This window comes from Nicotiana tabacum, chromosome 14 (assembly GCF_000715075.1).
Source record: "Nicotiana tabacum cultivar K326 chromosome 14, ASM71507v2, whole genome shotgun sequence".
Lineage (NCBI taxonomy): Eukaryota > Viridiplantae > Streptophyta > Magnoliopsida > Solanales > Solanaceae > Nicotiana > Nicotiana tabacum.
Window position 1 is genome coordinate 30283753 of NC_134093.1, and position 23082 is coordinate 30306834.

Here is a 23082-nt window from a genome sequence, read left to right on the forward strand (position 1 = left end):
TCCTTTTTCGTGTTCGCGAAGGTACTCTCGCGAACGCGAAGAGTGAACTGGGCAGCTGAAGTTTTGTTCTTCGCGAACGCGAAGGCTTTGTCGTGAACGCGAAGCGATAGGGGCGTTACCCTTCGCGAACGCGACCAGCTCCTCGTGAACGCGTAGTGTTAGGCACACCTGGGGGAGGGTTGATCATTCCTTTATTGCGAACGCGAGCAATGCCTCGCGAACGTGAAGGCCAGGGGGAAAAAGCCTTCTGGAACGCGAAAGAGGACTCGCGAACCTTAAAGCCACGGACTGCTACTCATCGCGAACGCGACAGGCCCTTCGCGAACGCGAAGAAGGCCTAACGCCTGTGACTTAAAACAAAACCAAAACGAGATTTTTTTCCATTTTTCACAAACCCTCAATTAGAACTCGGCTTTGAGGAGATTTCAAAGGAGTTTTTCATGTTTTCGAACTGGGTAAGTGTTCTTTATCATATAGGGATTGTATTTCATAAATCTAAGTCTATATTCATCATTTATTTCAGATTTAGATGGAAGAAATTGGCTTTTTTATAAAATCTTCCAAAAACGAAAATTTAAGATTTGAAGGTTCATTTGACATCAGAATTTGATAAATTTTGTATGCTTGGACTCGTATCGTAACGGGTGTTCGTATTTCATAAGTTTTTCCGAGATTTGAGACGTGGGTCCCACTGTCGAATATTTTAATGAATTTCAGATTTTTTATCCTGTAAATTAGTAAATTCATATGGAATTAATTCCTATTATTCGTATTGAATATATCAAATTGTTTGTGAATAGATTTGAAACTTTTGGAGACAAATTTAAAAGAAAAAGTTGTTGTTGAGTAATTGATTGAAATTTGCAAATCGAGGTAAGTGTCGTGGTTAATCTTGACTTGAGAAAATAGAACCCTTAAATTATTTGTTATGTGAATTGCATGTAAACGACGTATAGGCGAGGTGACGAGTGTCTATACGTCGTCAAATTAATTGTTTGCCTGCTTACTTGAAAAATCATAAATTATTTTAAATCATGAATTAATTATTATAATAATTGTTTCTCTCCTATTCTTTGTCAAATATTAATTCTTGAATTCCTGCATTAATTGTTACATGCTATTTGAATTATGTGCCTTAATTGTTATTTGACATTTAACATATTAAATATTAAACTGCATATTTTCTCTCTGATTTCTATAATAATTTTTTATTTGCCTTTTTTTGTTCATAATTAAATCATAATTATTGTATGCTTGTTGTTTTATAATTTTATATTAATTATTACATTTATTGGGAAAATTTCTTCTATAAGAATTGGTAAATGAATATGTTGAAGGAGCGGGTTGCACGCCGCAACAGGATTGATTATAATGAAAATATTGGAGGATCGGGTTGCACGCCGCAACATACTTATTAAAAGTTCATATTGGAGGATCGGGTTGCACGCCGCAACAGACTTATTTAAAAGTCGACATGCATATATATATATATATATATATATATATATATATATATATATATATATATATATATATATATATATATATATATATATATATATTGGGGATCGGGTTGCACGCCGCAACAGACTTGATTAAAATGAATATATTGGAGGAGCGGATTACACGCCGCAACAAAACTGAATGTTAATATATTGTGAGAGCGGGTTGCACGCTGCAATAGAATTGAATGTGAATATATTGTGAGAGCGGGTTGCACACTACAACAGAATTGATGGAAATGATAATTGGTTATGACTGCTGAGTTGTCTTCAATTATTATAAATGAGTTACCTGGTTTATTTCTATTATTGTTGTTGTTACTAATATTGCGTACAGGTAATATAAGTGACCCGCCTTAGCCTCGTCACTACTTCATCGAGGTTAGGCTCAGCACTTAACAGTACATGGAGTCGGTTGTACTGATACTACACTCTACACTTCTTGTGCAGATTTTGGAGTTGGTCTCAGCGGCGTACCATAGACTTGCTCGGATTTCAGCTACCAGAGGAGACTTGAGGTATAACTGCATGGCGTCTGTAGTTCTGAAGTCCCCGTCTATTTTACTTTAGCTGTGTGTTTATTTTCAGACAGCTTTATTTTATTCAGACCTTTATTTATATTTATTGTAGAAGCTCGTGCACTTGTGACACCAATTCTGGGATGATATTTAGACACCGTTGTCTTTTATGGATTATTCACTATATTTCAGAATTTACTTCCGCAATTGTTCTTTGTTATTAATAAATTTAAAAATTATTTTAAAAATAAATAATATTATTCTAACGTTGGCTTGCCTAGCAAGTAAAATGTTAGGTGCCATCACGGTCCGAAGGTGGGAATTTCGAATATTAATTTATTTTATAAAAATGCATTCTATGATGTTCTTACAAGACGTATGTTTTTAGTTTTTATAATTAATTAAACTAAATATTATTAATTTGAAAAATATATATCAATTATTTTTACAATATTAGTTATAAATATATGATTACTAATTAATTTATATTCAAAAAAAATATGCATCTTAAATATCAAATCTAATATCATTTATACTTATAAAAAATTATTTATATCCATATATTTATTATATTAATTTTTAAGTTTTGAAAATTGCTTCATTTAAAATTTAATCTAAAAGTATAATTATACTCGTGTAACCAAACAGTACGCTTGCAATTACACTGTAATTATATTATGACAAACAAACAAGTGGTCGTAATTACTAGATTGTGTAATTACTAGGCAATATAATTACTACCATAGTAATCATACTAATTCCAATTAATGGGTGACTTTCTAAACAGACCCTTAATTGAAAACTGATTGTATAAAACTGTTTGTATACCGAGATGATAAACGTTTATAAGTTTAAATGATCATTAAGCCGCTTTGCCTATGATTTGACTGGGTCATAGAATGAACGTCCTCCTCCTATTTGAACACTTTTCATGCATATATCTTGCCTAGCATAGTATATGATATATTATCTTCAATTTGTTTTGAGTTAAAAAAAAGTATAATTGAGCAAATATTAAGAGTGCAGTTCGAAACATGAAAACATGGAGTAATTGGTAGGTGTAAAAATAAAAATGTTAAACATATAGATTGAAAGTGCAGTTTCACAATTATAACTTCACCTTAGATCATATGGTTGTAATGTTTCAATATCATTTTCACTGACAAGCTCTACCTAAGTACATCTTTCTTTCTCCAATTTTAAAGAGACTACTCGTCCACTCCACGTCGAAAAACTTTAGAAAATAAAAGATACTAATACTAAAGAAAAAGAATTTATTTTCTGTCCATACCCAAAATAAAAATTTAAGTCAACAGAATATGCAAATGTGTCTCACAGCTTCACATAATAACAATTTCTAACCCCAAACAATTCACCGACATTTTTATTGCATTTTATATAAGGGAAAAGGGCCAAATATACCCCTATACTATTATCTACATTTAACCTCTGTTATGTTATCCGGCCAAATTTATCCCTTCTATTATACTATCCGGTCAAATTTACCCCTACCATTACCAAACTTTTAAAATTTATCCCTTGATCTATTAAGTAATCCAAAATCTCCAATTTTCTTTTATTTAAATCACTTGTTGTTCTTCTTGCTCCATTATTTCCAGAAATTACTATTGATGTGAATGCTAAAGGTACTAGATTATACAAATTATTCATGGATATTTTTAATTACCAACGCACCCACTTCTTTTCTTGTGATAATGAGTTTGGAATTGGTTTAAAATTTTATTTATTTTTCAACCATATACACACCGTATAATTCAGTGGGTCTATTTATTGTGTATTATATGCAACTGATCATCATGTATGTAAATGTATATTCGAATATATTTTGTTATTATCTGGTTAGTATAGAATTCGATCGACTAACTTAAGAGTGCATAATGCGTAAGCATTTGATTAAAACAAAGTTGAATTCGACAATGTAAAGTCTCCAAGGAACTTCAACTTCTATCACTAATACTTGCAAAGTCTCCTTATCTTTGGTGCAACGAATTCATTAAAGGTGGGGTGTTATAAATACTTTTGAATTTTAGACAAGCTACCTAATTTAGATTCTTCAATTTACTATACTTTGTTTACTAACCGATATATTATTTTAATATTTCTTTCTCTTATAATTTTTTTCCAAATAAGAAAGCACGTAAATGCCATTTATTTCGAAAATAGTGGATCATGAAGCAGCATAAGTAACTTAATTAAAATAATTTTGAAGATTCTGGGTTGCTTGACGGATTGAGGGGTAATTTTTAAAAGTTTGCTAATAATAGGGGTAAATTTGGCTAGATAGTATAGCGATAGAAAAAATTTAGTCAAATAGTATAATGGGGGTTAAATGTAGATAATATCCGAAAGTAAATGAATATATTTGGCCATTTTCCCTATGTACAGCCTTTGTCGCCATTTGGCATCTCCACTTCTTCACGTCGCGGTTTCAACCTTTTTTTTCCCTCCATTTCTTTTTATCCTTTTAAAAATTCAAGGTTACTGCAATGCTTCTTCAAGAATACGATAAGTAACATATCAAAATATTCCTACCAAAAAAAAAAAAAAATCAAAATAAAATTTAATGCAAATTTCTAGGAACCGAAGAATCTAAAAGGTGACTCCTATTATCTGCACGAAAACATTGTGATAAATAATTTCTTGACATCCTCCTAAGCTTGACATGGACAGACTAACACATTATAAATGTCTCATTTATCAGCGCTGCAATTAAAAGAGATGAACTTTATTTTGTGCGTTATACAATTGTTGCGAGTTGTGCGATGCTTTATTTTCCAAAAATTAATGGACCTAAATTTTATACTTTTAGGTCTACAAACTTTTTCCCCCCCTGTAAAACAGGGATAATATTAATTACTACTATATACTAAGTAGTGATTACAGGTAGAGTAGGGGCGCTAGAAGCGCCATATATAGTAGTGGCATTAACATAACTGTTAACACTACTATTGCAAAGAGTTGCTAGCTAGGCTATAAATAAACAATACTCCGTAAATAAGTTCCAAGTTGTAATTACTATTCCTTCCTTGTCTGGTTCGACCAGTTAAACCATATTTATGTTATGTAACAAACACTACTAGAAATTCGGTAAAAATCGATCAAGGTCGACCGACCAATTTTGGTCGGTCAAAAAACCGATCAAAGTTGGTCGGTTTTTCAAAATATTTTTTTTAATTTTTTTTTTTACGAAACCGACCAACTTTGTTCGATTTTTTTAGCGCAAAAATGCGGGAAACTATTTTTGAATCCTGCGAAATTTATGTTTTAAGAAACCGACCAACTTTGGTCGGTTTTTCAATTAAAATAAATAAAAATTAATATTAAAAAAATGGACCAAAATTGGTCGGTTAATTCGGTCGGTCATTTAAATAAACCGACCAACTTTGGTTGGTAATTTTACTTTTTAATAAAACCGACCAACTTTGGTCGGTTATTTTCATGCGAAAATACAATTAAAGAGTATAAATCAAATAAAAGACAGTCTTAAAACAAAATGTACCAATGGTATAGTGGTAGAATAGTATCCTGCCACAGTACAGATCCCGGTTCGATTCCCAGATGGTGAATCTTTTTATTACATAATTAAAATACCGACCAACTTTGGTCGGTTTTTTTTGCAATATTTTTTTTTGAATTTAATTGACCGACCAAAGTTGGTCGGTAATTTCCGACCAACTTTGATTGGTATGCCTTTCCGACCACAAAAATACCGTCCACACATAAATGATCGCGTTTTGGTCGGTTTTTGGCCATTACCGACCAATATTAATCGATTTTTTTGATCGATTTTTACCAAATTTCTAGTAGTGAAAATTAATTTTTATATAACTAATTCAACGTTTAACTGGTTGTATAAGAAATAAAAAATTCGTTTAATTAATGCATAGTATGGCTGCCTGTATAAAAGAAAAGTTCTTGCATCACTGTGCATAGATTGCGGTAGTTAATTGTACTAAATAAATACTTCCATAATTCATAATAAGTGACTTTTTGGCCTTTGTATTTTGGTTCAAAATAAGTGTCCGTTTTAAATAATCAAGAATGTATTAATTTTAATTTTTTAAATTTGCCCTTATTCACATATCCCAATGTGTCAAGTTAATACTATGCAAATTTTAATTAAGGGTAATTTAGTCAAATTTTTTTTTTTTAGGAGTTAGTACTTTCTTAAGGGGTATGCCAAATATTAAAAAGTCACTTATTATGAACCGGAGGGAGTACCTTCGTGAAGTTATACAAGAATTATGCACTATTTTATCCATGTGTAATAAGAATATGGGTGTTAGTAATATATAGGTTAAAAAACCTTACACATAAATTATTTTAAACTAGGTAATCCTATTTCATGTATTAGTTTTAATAATTGAATAATTTTATTTGTCACAATTGTGATTTATTTACAGCTCAAACAAAACAAATAAGCATTAAAATTGGACATGAAAGCACAATTCCTTAGGGTAGTTTGGTATGATGGATAAAAAATAATAATATTTAGGGATAAAAATTTAGTACCGCCTTATCCCTGTTTAGTAACTAATCTTATTATCCCAGGATTAAAAATAGTACCGGGATAACTTACACTTGCCAGAGAGTGGAATAGTAATCCCATAATAAGTTATCCCTGGATAAAACAGTAAAATTGACAATTATAGGATTAATACAACATATAAAAAATAGTCAATAAAAAATAATACCGATATTACTAATCCCTACCTAACTAATCACAATATAACAAGTTCCAGCATAAATTGTCTTCAAACCAAACATTCTTTAGAACCAAAACTAAATATCACCAGCCTCAGCTACAACTTAAAATACTACGTAGCAAATTATTTAGGATAAAACTCAGTGTACCCAGATGCACTAATTTTGAAAACAAACTGTAGTAGACCTCTTGGATTATCATTCTGATAATTGCTTCTGACCTCATTTTACTCTGAAAAACCCTATTTTTTCTTTCCTGCCACAAGTAATATATACTCCCTCCGTTTCAATTACGAGGCATTTTATAACAATCACTCCATTTTTACTCATATATAAGTATTTCTCGCATTATAGCTCAGGCATAATTAGCTTAATTATAAACCAAATACTCTTTTTATTTTTACGAGCTTCTCACTTTGCTCTCTTGGTAATTCGAAGCACAATTTCTATATGGAAGGTGAAAGGTACTTTTGAAATCAACAATTTGGAGATCCATTTTATCATAAAAAGAAAAAAAGATCAAAGAGATTCTGCAAAAAAGATTTCCTTTTAGCAACTGATATCATAAAGGTTTTATTCTCTAATACTCAACAAATCATCAAAGGGAAGATACCCCTCTCTCCAGTCTCTTCTTGCCTAGTCCTATAGCTGTATCAGTATTTCTTGGGAATTTGGACAAACAATTTGGCAGGTCTGAGATTCTCTCTCTTTAATTATCTTTTTTTCTTCTTCTTTTTCTGTTAAAGGGTGTCGTTGTTCCACATATATGTCCGTCTTGACACAAAATTGTAATCAATGTGTGCACACGAATAAATGGATTAATTATGCGCTCATCTATTATTAGTTTCTAAAAAAGAAAAAAAACCTATAGTTTCTTCAAATATGTAAACGCCCCTCACTGTACGTAGTTCCAATAATTATTGCCCTCGACCTCTAGTTAGATTTTTGTTAGCGGCACAGTAGCTACTGTAGAACCTTTTTTGGAATTTACTTTGGATATTTTTTGGAATATTTACATATCTGATTTGTTCAAGTAGTATAAGGACTTACTTTTGTGCGTTGAAGCTAGTTATTGTACCTTATAATCAAATCCAAAAAGAGACATAACTAAATTAGTTATTTTGTTTTCTCAGTTTATTTTTCGTCTTTTCATTTCTTTATCAGTATTTTCTTTTCTTTCTCTAATTGTCTGCGATAAAATGAATTTACAACTTGCTTTATATTAATTTGATATATGTATTCTTCTTTAAGTGGAAAATGTTAGTTTTCAATATAATTTTTAATTTAAATTTTAGCACAATAAACTATTTCATATTTTGGATAAGATAACGTAACTGTGAAATTAACCAACATTTGAGGTGAAAGTAAATATTTTAACAATTACCTCATTTATGCATACACGACAAACGTACTATATCAGTTAAAATAACAAAGATTAACGGCTAATTTTTTATTTTTTAAGATTGCAAGGAGTGATGTTGAAGCTAGCACAAATAACCATCACAGAACCCAAGTGTGATTTAAAATTAGTTGGAATTTTGAGCACCAATAATAAATGAAGAATTAGCTGGTGTTTTGCAATAGATTTCCAAATTTATTCTGAAAAATTGATTTGGATGAAATTTGGTTTGAAGATGAAAATGTGTTTGGACATCTATTTTTGGTGAAGTTTGGTTTGGAAAAACATGAAACATGACTCATACCTACAAGTTCTAAAAACTATCACAAATACCCAACAATACCATTATCAATAACATTCATTATATTATCGCAAACCATAGTCCTGAACATAAATAAATTTGATATAAAATTATCATTTTTATAATAAACTACATGATACACTATCAGATGACCGAGAAGACGAAACAACATCGTTACAAAATAATAAATGGTGGGTTCTTTTATAAAATACAAAAGTTTCGACAATTTTAAAAAAATATAATAGTGATATTTTGGCTGGTTTTGGGATTTGATATTTAGTATTTGGAATTTGGTCAAAATATAGGCAAAATCTATGGCCAAACATGTATTTTTTAAATAAAATCCAAGTTTATTTTGACAAAATCTATAGCAAAACGGGTACTCAGTACTGTGTACTGAAAAGTGAAAACATACACTCTCTACGTCTCTATTTAAATACCAATTTAAGTTTTATGTATGGATGATGCAGAAATGTTTTGCATTCTTTACAAAATAATCATATATAGTAATTATTTCTTTTTAATAAAAAATACTTAATACTAATAAAGTACAATAAAAATAGTAAATCAGGAGTACCTATTATCACAATTTAAAGCATACTATAAACTTTTTTTATATTACCATCTCTATATATTTCTATAATTAAATCCTTTAAGGGGTTATTTGGTTGGGAAAGAACTTATTCCAGAATCAGTTATCCCGAGATTGTTATCTCACCTTCCTATAAGAATAAAAATAATATTACAATTTAGGGATAACTAATCTCAAAATTAGTTATACTGTAATTTTATCTCAATCAAATATGAAATAAACTCATCTCAAATTTAATTCCGACATTAATTATTCTAAATGACTCGTACCAAACGAGCCTTAGTGATATATCTGCACACACAGACATGTATAGCACCTTAGGGGTACCCTTGTCTTGTTTATCAGTTTTAATTATATCAGTTAGTCAGATCTCCATGTGCTCCTGGGGACTACCATCTCTCCTTACTTCAATGCCATAATTTCTCTTCTATTTTCTTTGAATGTTTTCATTTTCATTTACACCACCTTTGACCATTTCGCAACTACTTCTTCTCCAGTTTCTCTCCATCTTTCCTTTTCCTACACTAGTTTAATCCTTTCCCCATTGCTAAGTTATGCTCCAGTGGTGGCTTTCAACTCTCCAACTTGTTTGCAACAAGAACAATAAGTAAGTTAATGAGTAGATAACAGGGCAGAAAAACAGTGTACTTTTCAAGATTTTATCTTTTTTCAGTTTCAGAAATGGTAATGGAAGGGATTCAAGAAGATATGGGTGATGGAAATATGATATGTACAAATCATCCTTACAAAAACAATACCCCAGGTGGGATCTGTGCCTTTTGCCTTCAAGAAAAGCTTGGTAAACTTGTTTCTTCCTCTTTCCCTTCTGCTATTTTCCCTTCTTCCTCTTCTTCAACCCCTTCTTTTAGATCTGATTTTGGAACCACTTCCTCTACTTCCTCAACTTTACCAGTACTCCAAACAAACAACATTCAAACCAACATCCAAACAAGTGTTTGTAGTAACTTTAATCAGTATGCCACAGTGAGGAAATCAAGAATGCCTTTTCTGTTGAGTACTCAAAATAGGAGGAAGAATAAGAAGAAAGATGGTAGTAATAATAGTATTGTTAGTGTCATTGCTACTACTTCAGCTTCAGCTTCAAGTGTTGGCATTTCTATGAAGAGAAGCAAGTCTACTACAACCCCAAGAAACCATATGCATTTCTTGGATAATGCTGATGAAGCTGACGAAGACTATACTCCACACAGAAAAAGGTTCTGGTCATTTCTTTACTACTCATCTTCTAAACATTCATCTTCTTCCATTTCCAAGAAAACTGAAAAAACTATTAAAGATATGAGCTTTGCTTCATCGTCTTCAGCTGGGGCATCTGTGAATGGTTCAATGAGTAGGTCAAGGGACAAAAAGAAAGAAGAGTTTGTAGTTGTGGAAGAAAATGAGAGTCCTAATGAGGCAGCATTTGATAGAAAAGTATCTAGATCTAGATCTGTTGGTTGTGGAAGTAGAAGTTTTTCAGGTGATTTCTTTGAGAGGATTTCAACTGGTTTTGGTGATTGTACTTTAAGAAGAGTTGAGTCTCAGAGAGAAGGAAAGTCTAAAGTTTCATCAGTTCATAATCATAGAAGCAATGGTAGTTCAACATCAGGTCAAGATTGTATTAAAGAAAGAGTGAGATGTGGAGGTTTATTTAGTGGTTTTATGATTACTTCTTCTTCATCTTCTTCTTCATCTTCATCTCATTGGGTTTCATCTGAGGAAAATGTGAATGGAAAATCAAGCATAGCTCCTGCATCTGTTGGACATCAGCTTGTACATGGAAGGAATAAGAGTTGGGGTTGGGCATTTGCAAGTCCAATGAGAGCTTTCAGTAGTAAGACATCATCATCTTCAAATGGAAAAAGAGAAGCCTCAAATAAGAATGCTACTCCAAATTTGGCAGCTATTCCTTCTTTGTTGACTGCAAGAGGCTAAAAAGGGGCTCTTTCTTTTTCCTATTTTACTACTTTACTTTAAGTCTAATCAGACGAGGGTATCTTGGCGTAACTGGTAAAGTTGTTGTCACGGGTTTGAGATTTGAAAACATTGCGTAAAATAAATTCTTGTGGTCCGACTCTTTCTCGAATCCCGTCCTGTAGCGGTAACTTAGTGCACCCGCCACCATACTTCAAGTCTAATTAGCTACTGATACTACTGCTACGGAAATTTACTTGTTTAAAACTCTGTTTATTTATCAGGTGTGATATGTGCTTATCTCCTTTTGGAACTACCTCTTTTTCTCTTGCTATTGAGGTTGATGTTGATTTTTTATTAATGATTCTAGTGTCAATTGTTTTTGCTTTTGTTGAAGCTTTAGTGGGCAGTAGAGTAAATAGAAGACCACTTGTTTATGTGTATTGTAAAATTGAAATAATTGGTGAATAAAAATGCAATGTAGTTTTTCAGGAGGTGGAGTTGGTGGTAATTTACAAATGGATGAGTGTGTACTTCCTTTGATCTGTCATTGGAAAGTATTTTCAAGGAGTGGTCCAATCCAATCCAATCATGTACTATATGTTTGTTGTTCATTGCAAATTGCTTATAGGAAACTTTATAATTGGAAAGAATTGTTATTTTTGTTGTTGCTGTATTAGCCTCAAAGGTGGTATGATGATGTTATTATTATGGCCAATAATTTGTTATTATTGAATTCTGCTGTTCAATTGGGTCTTAATCTTTTGGCAGTGTCACAACTTTAGTTAGCAAAATATCTATGGTTGGAATTCAGATTTTGGTAGAGTTTTGATTTATATGTAGAGTTGGGAATAATCAAAAGACCTTTTAGATAATCTTGTAAATTGGGGATCATATATGGTTTATCCCTTGTAATTGCAGTCAACATGTAAATTCAATACCTTTCAATTTGTAAATTAAAACACTTTATTTAATCTCAATATATTGCATGTGGTTAGAAAAATAGAAAAGAAAATACAAAATAACTATAGCTAGCTGCATCTGTGCAAAGAGCAAGTTTAGGATCTTGATGGAGATAGGTGGAGTGATCCCTAACTTTAATGCATGGCTTTTGTAGTAGAAACTTTTGTTTAAAATCACAATCTATAGATTTTTGGATTGTGTATATATTGTGGAACCCTTTCCCCCCAAGATGTCTCCATGTAGGAGTCTCACTAGTTTAAATGTTACCCATTTAGCTGGCCAAAAGCCACAAAAATCCATAAATAATGAGTTGCTAAGTATCATGTCACTAACTCCTCATGTGCAAGGATTCATAGACACATCTAATCATTGTTAAAATAAAAGGGTGTTGAGAATTATTGAAAAGGAAAGGTTTTAGAATCAAAGACTCAAAACTTTGAGTCAAAATTCAAGCACATGTTTGGTAGATAGGACACATGCTAAAAGCTCTAGATCAAAGTGACAAATGAATAAAACACCCAAACATATAAACTTTTATACTAATCTAGCCTTATTAGTGTATAGTGTATGTATTCACTTAAGTCTGTCTCTCTTCTCTCTCTATCACTAGTTGAGGGAGAATCATTTCTCTTCTTTTTAAACTTTTTCTGTATCTTAGATCTATCATCAACTTGACTTTTCAAACTCCCTCAGTCCATCCAACCCACACCCTTAGGAACATAAACAGATTTGGGAGTTTGCAATTTCAATGTATGAGAGAAGTGATCTTGGCTTGCTTTTTTTAATAGGATCAATTCTTTTTAAGGTGATGAGTTACTATTTGCTAATATAGTAAAATAAACATGAATGTCCGTCTAACTTAGGGCCCGTTTGGCTATAAGATTTTTTTTTTTCGGAATCAGTATTTGTCCATGAAAATTCCAAATTGTATTTATGTTCAAACACAAATTTAGTTTTCAATTACTATTTTCACTTTTTTTCGAAATTTTACTCTTCGTATGTCCAAACGTCCACTTAGTTAACGTCAATATTACTCCATTTGTATAAAATTATAACTTCACATTGCCCATTGATTCCATACCAGACTCATAAGCAGAAAGTTTCTCTAGCTCTTTGCCAATTAATCAACGTCCTTCTAACTCGTTTTAAAGCGTTGAAGAGAAAGATAGGACATTCTAAAGATAATTGTTGAGGAATCATCTGATTTCTAACTACGAGTCCGTTTTCAAGCTAACTGAATGCCTATCTGCTGCTTTTGTTCCACTATATGTTGTTACTGCTCTTTATTTGTAATTGAAAAATCTCAAAATAAGAATAATGTTGAATATAACTACACTAATACTCATATACATAGCGAGCAGTTCTAAACAGGTTCTTGAAAATGGCCTCTACATTTTGATCTTGGAGTACTAAGGGTTTAGTGCTTAGATTTTGGACATGGATTATTGAAGTAATAATAGAAGAGGAGATAAGTGTAGAGGCATATATGATTGAAAAGGAGGACCCCAAATGCATAAAGACACTGGAAAAAAGGCTGTTGGAGAAAATAGTGATATTGTTGGAGCAGGACATGATATCTAATAAGCTCCACTCCAAAAAGGACCTGTACTTTGTAGCACCCACCAAAACTGTACATACAAAGACAACACATCACTTGGTTAAATATTTTGAGGCCCTGTTTTAAGTGTTTTGTAGTGGTGTAGAATAGGGAAAAAATTTCTTAAGAAGCATTGAATGCAAATATCTTTCTGCCCTTCTTACCAAATTCACTCCCAAAAACCCAAAGATCTCTCTTAGCTGTAGGACATGAGATAATTTTAATAGCATATTTGGCCAAGCTTCTAAAATCAGTTTATTTTGAGAGATATTTTTTTCAAAAGTACTTTTTAAAAAAGTATTTTTGGTGATAAATAATTTGTATTTGACTAGTTAATTTGAAAAACACTTTTGAACAGTAATTAATATTTGGCCAAATTTTTAAAAACTGCTTTTAAGTATATTTTTCTTAAAAGTGTTTCTTAGAAAAGTGCTTTTGAAGAGAAGCTATTTTTTTCTGCTTCTCAAAAACTGTTTCTGCTTCTTCTGTACTTTTTTTCCATCTAAAAGCTTAGCCAAACACCTCATAAAGACCCCATTAACCACACTACAATGTTTTCACAGCTTTTTCCTTTTTCCCCTTCTTTTCTGTATTGGTTCTTTGATTATCAATGACAATGTAAAACAAGTTTTGATAGTGTAAATAACTTTCTTTTGATGACCGAGAAATTGCTATGGAGCCGATGTTTTGGGCCAACTGCAGCCTTTAAAATTCGAGAATAATCGGCTCGCCCCTCTACACTTAAATATCAAAATTAGTTTACTTGGCCAGGGCTCGAACTTGAACCTGAACCTATGACATAAGATACAAGTCCCTCAACCTTTGCCAATTGAGCTAACTCCTGGGTGCGTAAAACTTTTCTGTTATGTAAAATTTATGGAAATATGAAATATGATCTCTATTGTTAGAAAACCTTAGTAGATACCCTATACCTTCTGTCTTGACTTGTGAAAAAATGAATCACATTGTTAAGATCGTCATTTTGATTTCACAATATATGTTACACATGTATAAAAGTTTGATGCTTTAAGCACATTGACTCCTTGCTTAGAAAATACTTGAGACTAACCATATCAGTCACTATTATGAGGTTCAAGTTATATTTGCATTGACAGACATGGCAACATGCTATACAAACTTTACAAAGTCTCTCGTCTTCAAAATCAATCGCAAAAATTTATAAAAATATCTTGAACATAGAGAGAACGATATTTAATATACTCGAGCAAGATGAACTAGATTTCTAACTCTAGACGAATGAAAGTACCTCCCTCCACCTTCAACTAACTTGCAGGAAATTATTATTGATCCCATGAGATGAAAAAAACTAACTTAACTTTTTTTCGAAACAATCGAAAGAAAAGAAAGCAAAATAATTGTTATGTACTTGGATAACATGTAGAAATGAGATGAGCCAGGACTTAATAAAATCAAAGACAGAAATTAATTTTGTATTTCTCACTAGTCTCAGCCGGAGAATTAAAAGGGACAAGCATAGTCTTTGAGCTAACATTTTTCCCACTATGTGCATGACTAATTGATCACGCCCAACTCTAACCCTAAAAAGGATAAACGGTCGCTGTAAATATAATCAGGTCTAAGAGTCCGGAGTCGAATCCCACAGAAAACTAATGTTTCACTATAACTGTTCAATATCACTAAAAAGATAAGCCCGAACAAGTCCAAAGTTATAAATATTAAGATTCTTATGTCTAACTAATTAACTAACAAATTAAAGTAGTAAATTAATAAATATGGATACTAAGGGTTGGAGAAAAGATTAAGGAGGTCTAGAGTTATGATTTTCCCAATTGTCGGAATCCTTCCCGCTACCTCTTCTATAATTTTGCCTAAGTATTCTATAATTTCGCCTAAGTATTCTCTACCGATCGTGAGTACTTCGGGTGTCGTAATTATCTCTCGACCAACTACCACAATTTACTAGACATATTCTCTCGAATTATGCTAGCTGACACTAATTCACCGCTCACTACGATCGCACCAAGGTTTTGTTATCTCTAATCCCGTCTTTTAACCCTCCGTATTGATCTCTCAGATACGTTAGGAGTGATGTTCTTCAACAACTACCTTATATGTACCCTCTCTCGAGCAATACACAACTAAATAGGCACAGTCAATTAATGGCCATTCAATCAACAACAGTAAATACGTAATTGAACAAGTAGAGAAATCTAACGTTTCAATTATATAAAAACACAACGAGAATTTTCTTACAAAAGGTTCCATCAAAACCCTAAATAATAAATTAGCTATTCATAATAGTATGCAAAACTACAATACTAGAATTCATAACCTATAATGAAAATAGGAAGAAGGAAGTGAAAAACTCGTAGAAGAATTCTCCTCCTTGCTCCTAGTGTGTTCATGCCTCCTTGGGTCGAATCCCCTCTCTATAAACGTCCACCCTCTCTAAAAAATAACTTTAAATGTATTTGTAAGGTAGGGTTAACGTGTCCACGTCCAAAACTAAGGAGGAAATAAAATTGGCTCGGATAGCATCATCGGCGCGAGGCATTGTCTGAGGCACCAATATTTCTGCGCGAGGCACTGTCTGGGCCACCAATATTTCTGCGCGAGGCACTGTCTATGGCGCCAATGTTTCTGTGCTAGGCACTGTCTGGGGCACCAATGACAATGCCCTGGACAATGCATTGCACTGTCTATGGCCATGACTTTTCATTGCCTTGCACGTTTTCTTTTATCGCTCCATTTTGTAGCTCTGAGGTACCATTTCGTGCAACTTTTCTCCAATTCATGTCCAAGCATTCCTACACGTGAAATAAGCTCTATTAAGCGCAATTGTCGCACAAATTAGCATTCAAAGAACAAGCAAGTAGGGTAAATAACGTCAAAATATATGGAATTATAGAATGACATCAACACCACACACTTAAATGTTGCTCGCCCTTGAGTCAACCAACCAAACACTTCCTCTTCAAGGACCCAACAAGCCATACATTTACAACACACTACACCTATGGTCATGGTTGATAAAAATAATTAAGCTATAGTATATGCTGTTAAAATATACTTCCCGTACTTATGCCCAATTTTAAAATATCTAACATACGAACAACATGATTATAACAATCCTAGCCTCGAAAACTAACTAAATATCACAATGCGCCCGAGGCTTGAATACTTAATCTAACAGAGAGGTCTAATAATGTTACCTATCCTTTATGAAACAATGTGCCCTCACAATAAAATAAAGAGTAAGCAGTCCACGTATCCAAATTATATGATCGAATATATTTTAAGGACTCACACATATGAAAAACAATCACTCACTCTCTCAAAGAAGTCATATGCACGCAAACGGTACCATATGCTTGCCCATTATGTAAACCTCTACTAATGTATGCCCACTCGGTTCGAAATCAACTAGGACTTTATTATGGTTATAATGTGGGCTAAGAGACGAGTAGGATATATTTAGAATATAGTGGCTAACCCTCCTAAGCACCTTAACACATCATGTATTCAACTTTAAGCGCAAAATTCCCTCAATCCACTTCAATCATCACAAGGTAGCTTACCCCAGAATATTTTTTCTTTTTCTTTACGCACTGCTTCAGATCACATCCACTAGCAAAAATAAGAAACCTTTATTTATTCATTTATTCTTTCCTCTTTTTTTTTTTTTTTTTTTTTACTTTTACCTTGCTGCTAGTGGATTTTTATTTAAATCACAAGTGCACATTTCTTCCTTCTATTGGTTCCACTCAAAAGCTACACCAAGTTTCCTCATTACTTCTTTCTAGCGTTCTCTTTACAATTCAAGTGCTTTAAGAGGTATAAGGATCAAAATAATTCAATTAAGAACAAAAGGGGATATGCTTGTAATGCGGGTGCCAAAAGAAAGGTTTATAGGCTTAAAAGGGTAACTAGGGATGATTTTATTTGTGATAAGCAACAAAACCCAAAAAGATTAAAGAAATCCTAACATTACTTTTGAAACCGAGCAACACCTAGGATTTCGCTTCAATTTACATTTCGGGCAAGTTCTAGACTCAAATGCAATAACATGGACTATACAAAGAACTCACTTCGCACATGACACATGACTCACTAATGACGGTCCCATTCAGACTCTCAATCAAACAAATATTCACACAGCCAAGAGATATATTAAGGATGAAGCACAAGTGAACACAAGTCAAGCAACCAAGACATATGAGTCATACAACATACAATTCATTTTTTTCAAGGCATCATCCTATATTTAAATTCAAGGGATGGTGAACAACATGCTAGAACTTAAATATGCAACCATCAAACAAGTCAAAAGGTGCGAATCACATCATTTCTTCTCCTTTATTTCCTACATACTACTCTAAAAATAACTACTACCCGGTTAAAGTTAAATCCCATGGAAAAGAATCGAGACACGAAGAAAAATCACGAGGGATTATTACTACCCAAGAAAAATAAAAAAAAAATATGTTTTTGAATTTTTTTATTTTCTCATTTTTTTTAATATTTTTTGTTTAGACTTATATCCCTCAAGAAAACTATCTAGGAGATCCATCGTTGGGAAAAATTTATTTTATTTTACTAAAAAATCATCAATTAAACTAACACAACTAAAATAACATAGAAAGTCACCCAGAAAATCTCCTCACCCCACACTTAAAATTATGCATTGTCCCTAATGCACAACATAAATAATAAGAGGATAAAAGAAACTCCCTGGTAGGCCAAAGGCCGAAGCACTAGCAGCTCATGGGGTACTCAGACTTCTCCCCGGGTATTTTTCTTTGTATGGGCACCCCACACTTAGTTTTAACCATCTGGCTTGCTGTTGCATCATTCCAATAGATTTGCTTCCCATGCTCCTAACAAAATAAAAAATGACACTACAAAAATAACACAATAATTTTTTTTTTAAAAACTAAAAATATAAGAAAGCAGTAAAGTTGGGTTGCCTCCCAACAAGTGCCTGATTTAACGTCGCGGCATGACGTGAACCACTTTCTGCCTCCACCTCGAGCTTATGAATTGAATACTAAGTTTTGATTCAAGCTTGATTATTCTCCTGGTGCGGTATAAATTCTTGTGAGCCAAAAATTAAGTAAATTCTCATGCACCTTTTGGCTCTCGACCGAGGAATGTGACCTTACCTTGACGACCTTGAATATTTCAAAATATAAGGCTCATCTACCTCTTCCCGTGACTCTTTTTTATGCTCATAAGGATCAATTCTCATTTCACCATCCGAACATATTGTAAAGAAGTGTTTGGAATGAAGTTTGACATGCTCAAATACCTAAACTTCAAAAGTTTTAGCCTCCTCGACATAAATTATACTAGAATCAACTAAATTTGTATTCTCAATGTCCTTGCGTGACTCTAGTATCATTTTTTCAACATTGACATCATCTAATTCTAGCTGGTTAGAGTGTTAGTGTTCTACTCTGGACTCCTCCATTGGCACCTATATTTTTGTCTTTAATGCACACTATTCCCGGCTAATATCCATAATATTAACTTGTTGAGCATTAAAAGTTTCAACTAGTTGACTCACTTGAGCCTCCAAGTTGCGAATAGTTGCCTCTTGCCTTTGTATCTGCAGTTGTATCTCATTATTATTTCCCATAAGGTACCTTAGCATGTCCTTGATCTTCTTCAGGTCATCATCCTTGGGTCCTTTATTCCTATTCACTTCACAAGAAAAAGTAGAACTATAATAGTAAGGGGTTGGGGAGGATAAGAAATATAAACACAACCATGAAAGTGATCATTTTGACCACCACACACATTCTACAAGAAATATTGAGTTGGTGCACATAACTCGCTCTCAGGAACATTTTAAAAATTTTACCACGGGTGGTTTCCTTCACAATATGTATACGGATCAAAAGTAAAATTACCAACACCTAAACTTCTATAATTCCAAGATGTCATGTTTATCAAATAAATAAGTAAAATAAAAAAAATAAAAAAATAAACAAAACAAACAAAATAAAAGTTCAAACTTGAAACCTAGCAATATGTAAAACTATAACTACACCGTTAGTTCCCCGGCAACGAAGCCAAAATTTGATCACGCCCAACTCTAGTCCTAAAAAGGATAAGCGATCGCTGCAAATATAATCCAGTCTAAGAGTCCGGAGTCGAATCCCACAGAGAACTAAGGTTTATCTACAACTGTTGACTATCACTAAGAAGACAATTTCAAACAATTCCTAAGTTATAAATATTAAGATTCTTATATCTAATTAACTAACAAATTAAAGTAGTATATTAACAACTAAAGATACTACGGGTTGGAAAAAAGATTAAGGAAGTCTAGAGTTATGATTTTCCCAATTATCGGAATTCTTCCCCCTACGTCTTTTATAATTTCGCCTAAGTATTCTCTACCGATCGTGAGTATTTCGGGTATCGTAATTCTCTCTCGAGCAACTACCACAATTTTGATTACGCCCAACTCTAGTCCTAAAAAGGATAAGCAGTCGCTGCAAATATAATTCGGTCTAAAAATTCGGAGTCGAATCCCACAGAGAACTAAGGTTTCACTGTAACTGTTCAATATAACTAAAAAGACAAGCTCAAACAATTCCAAAGTTATAAATATTAAGATTCTTACGTCTAACTAATTTACTAACAAATTAAAGTAGTAAATTAATAAATATGGATATTAAGGGTTGGAGAAAAGATTAAGGAGGTCTAGAGTTATGATTTTCCCAATTGTCGGAATCCTTCCTGCTACGTCTTCTATAATTTTGCCTAAGTATTCTATAATTTTGCCTAAGTATTCTCTACCGATCGTGAGTACTTCGGATGTCGTAATTCTCTCTCGAGCAACTACCACAATTTACTTGACATATTCTCTCGAACTATGTTAGCTGTCACTAATTTACCGCTCACTACGATCGCACCAAGGTTTTGTTATCTCTAATCCCGCCTTTTAACCCTTCATATTGATCTCTCACATACGTTAGGAGTGATGTTGTTCAACAACTACCTTATATGTACCCTCTCTCAAGCAATATACACTAAATAGGCACAGTCAATTGATGGTCATTCAATCAACAATAATAAACACGTAGTTGAACAAGTAGAGAAATCTAACGGTTCAATTATATAAACACATAACGAGAATTTTCTTACAAAAGGTTCCATCAAAACCCTAGATAACAAATTAGCTATTCATAATAGTATGCAAAACTACAATACTAGAATTCATAACCAATAATGAAAATAGGAAGAAGGAAGTGAAAAACTCGTAGAAGAATTCTCCTCCTTGTTCCTAGCGTGTTTTTGCCTCCTTGAGTCGAATCCTCTCTCTAAAAACGTCCACCGTCTCTAAAAAATAACTTTAACAGGTATTTATAAGGTAGGGTTAACATGTCCACGTCCAAAACTAAGGAGGAAATAAAATTGGCTCGGATAGCATCGTCGGCGCGAGGCACTGTCTGGGGCACCAATATTTCTACGCGAGGCACTGCCTGGTCTACCAATATTTCTGCGCCAATGTTTCTGTGCTAGGCACTGTCTGGGGTGCCAATGACAGTGCCCTGGACAATGCCTTGCACTGTCTATGGCCATGACTTTTCATTGCCTTGCACGTCTTCTTTTATTGCTTCATTTTGTAGCTCTAAGGTACCATTTCGTGTAACTTTTTTTCAATTCATGTCCAAATATTCCTACACGTGTAATAAGCTCTATTAAGCACAATTGTCGCACAAATTAGCATCCAAACAACAAGCAAGTAGGGTAAATAATGTCAAAATATATGGATTTATAGCACGAAATCACTAATAGAACTGGTGATATGAGTCTAATCACTATGAATTCTAATTCTTACATTTGAAAAAATGTTTGTAAGGCTGACTATTTGTGCAAAGTTGGAACAGCCTAGAATATTGGCACGAGAGAGACTATAAATCTTTGGTACGGTCGTTCAATTCTAGAGATACCAATCTTCGAACACTTATCCAGGGTCCTTTGAATAGGTTGAAAGACCAAAAATCCCTTATCTATCATCTTCCAACATAATTCTTGGTATTTTTCTAGCATTTCTTTTATCTTACCCTACGAAATCATTCAACGAATCCATAATACCCACATACAACTTCTATGCCGATAAAACTTTTTCGGGATCCTTGTGCTGATGGGTCTTTTACTATCCAATCGGCGTATGCACTTTACCTCTCCCTTAGTGAAAGTATTAGTGATTCCTATCCATCAAAATTGCAACTAGGCATGAACTGTCTGAATCTTGAATAAGATCAAGTATTTTTTTTGGCTTCTTTATGCTAATAAGCTTGATCATACACGAGAAATTTAAAAAGAGGACAGTCTGGTGCACAAAATATTCCGCAGTCATGTAGGATCCGTGAAAGGACCGCACCTCAAGGGGAGTAATAGGCAGCCTACTTTGACGCAAGTATTAATGACTAATTCTACTGCTCGACTTCTGACCTATAGGTCATACGGAGATAACTTTATCATAAATTCTCTTTGCTAGAAATATTATATCAACTAGTAATTGCGCTCTTTGTTCTGCCCCTGTTGAGACACTTCAACATCTCTTTATTGAAAGCACGTTTAATGCTCACATATGAACATCCTTAAATATTCTCAATGTTCACAATTTTGGCCCTGCTATATATCAAGGAAGCCTGCTCAAAGTTTAGCACCGTACCGATTTCACCATGATAATGGGCTATTCCCTTCCCACTAATATACCCCTCCCGATTGTTCTTTGGAGCATCTGGATTAATCTAAATAGAAATGTTTTTAACAGTACCTCAACCTTCGTCTTCATCAACGTATCGTCGTGTAGGTTGCTAAAGTCTTCTTCCTCGCAAATGTTGTCACCTTTTCTCCTTGGACCATCACCATCCATGTTAATTGGCAATTGCCTTAGGATGATGTTGTTAAGCTTAACGTAGATGGTGCGCATAACAATATTACTGGAAAAGGAGGAATAGGGGAAGTGTTTAGAGCCGTATAGCTAGTTGGTGTTGGAAAAAATAATATCCCGCACAAGAATAATATCCACGATAAATAATAATGACACAAGAGAGTAACAATGACACTAAATCTTTTAACGGAGTAAAATACAATACCCGAGAGGAGCAATATAATACCACTATAATATTACAACTTTGTAGTGTCAAAAGACTACTACGACTCAAAAGAAATAAACTCTTTATTTTAAATATCTCACCACAATATTACTCTCACTCTATTTTCTCACGGACTATAAAATAGTTTGTGGATTACTCTCACAACTCTAATACTTCTCTCTTATTTTTGGTGTGTTTTCAATGAGGAACGAATAACTCCTTTTATAGGCAAAATTGCCACCAACCCAACCAATCAGATTGGTTCAACAATTTGCAATGTTTAGCCGCCCAACTTGGCAAATTTTTCAGCCGCCCAATTTGCCTTCTACAACTTTTTTCATCTTTTTCTTTATTTCCTTTTTATGCGTACCACAAATCTCCTACAAATTTCAAATGCAATTTGCAATTCTAAGATAGTAGGCGCCGAACTTTCTTTTTCTCCAATCACAATTTTTTTTTATTTTTTTCTT

General features: G+C 33.3%; 1 protein-coding gene and 1 long non-coding RNA gene across 3 annotated transcripts; one reads left to right on the forward strand and one right to left on the reverse strand.

Annotated features, from left to right (window-relative positions):
• The first annotated feature begins 9355 nt into the window (after nt 1-9355).
• On the forward strand, nt 9356-11442 carry LOC107823518 (uncharacterized). Its single transcript, XM_016650173.2, has one exon. The coding sequence runs from the start codon at nt 9719-9721 to the stop codon at nt 10970-10972; it is 1254 nt and encodes a 417-aa protein (XP_016505659.1). The 5' UTR covers nt 9356-9718; the 3' UTR covers nt 10973-11442.
• Nucleotides 11443-15687: 4245 nt separating this feature from the next.
• On the reverse strand, nt 15688-22807 carry LOC142168708 (uncharacterized). Of its 2 annotated transcripts, XR_012698601.1 has the most exons (3): nt 22291-22806; nt 19060-19196; nt 15688-18370 (listed from the first exon to the last, which is right to left on the reverse strand). It is a non-coding gene; the product is annotated as an uncharacterized LOC142168708 (long non-coding RNA). The 2 variants fall into 2 exon arrangements; XR_012698600.1 differs by having other exon boundaries at nt 15688-19196; nt 22291-22807.
• Between the last annotated feature and the right edge of the window lie 275 nt (nt 22808-23082).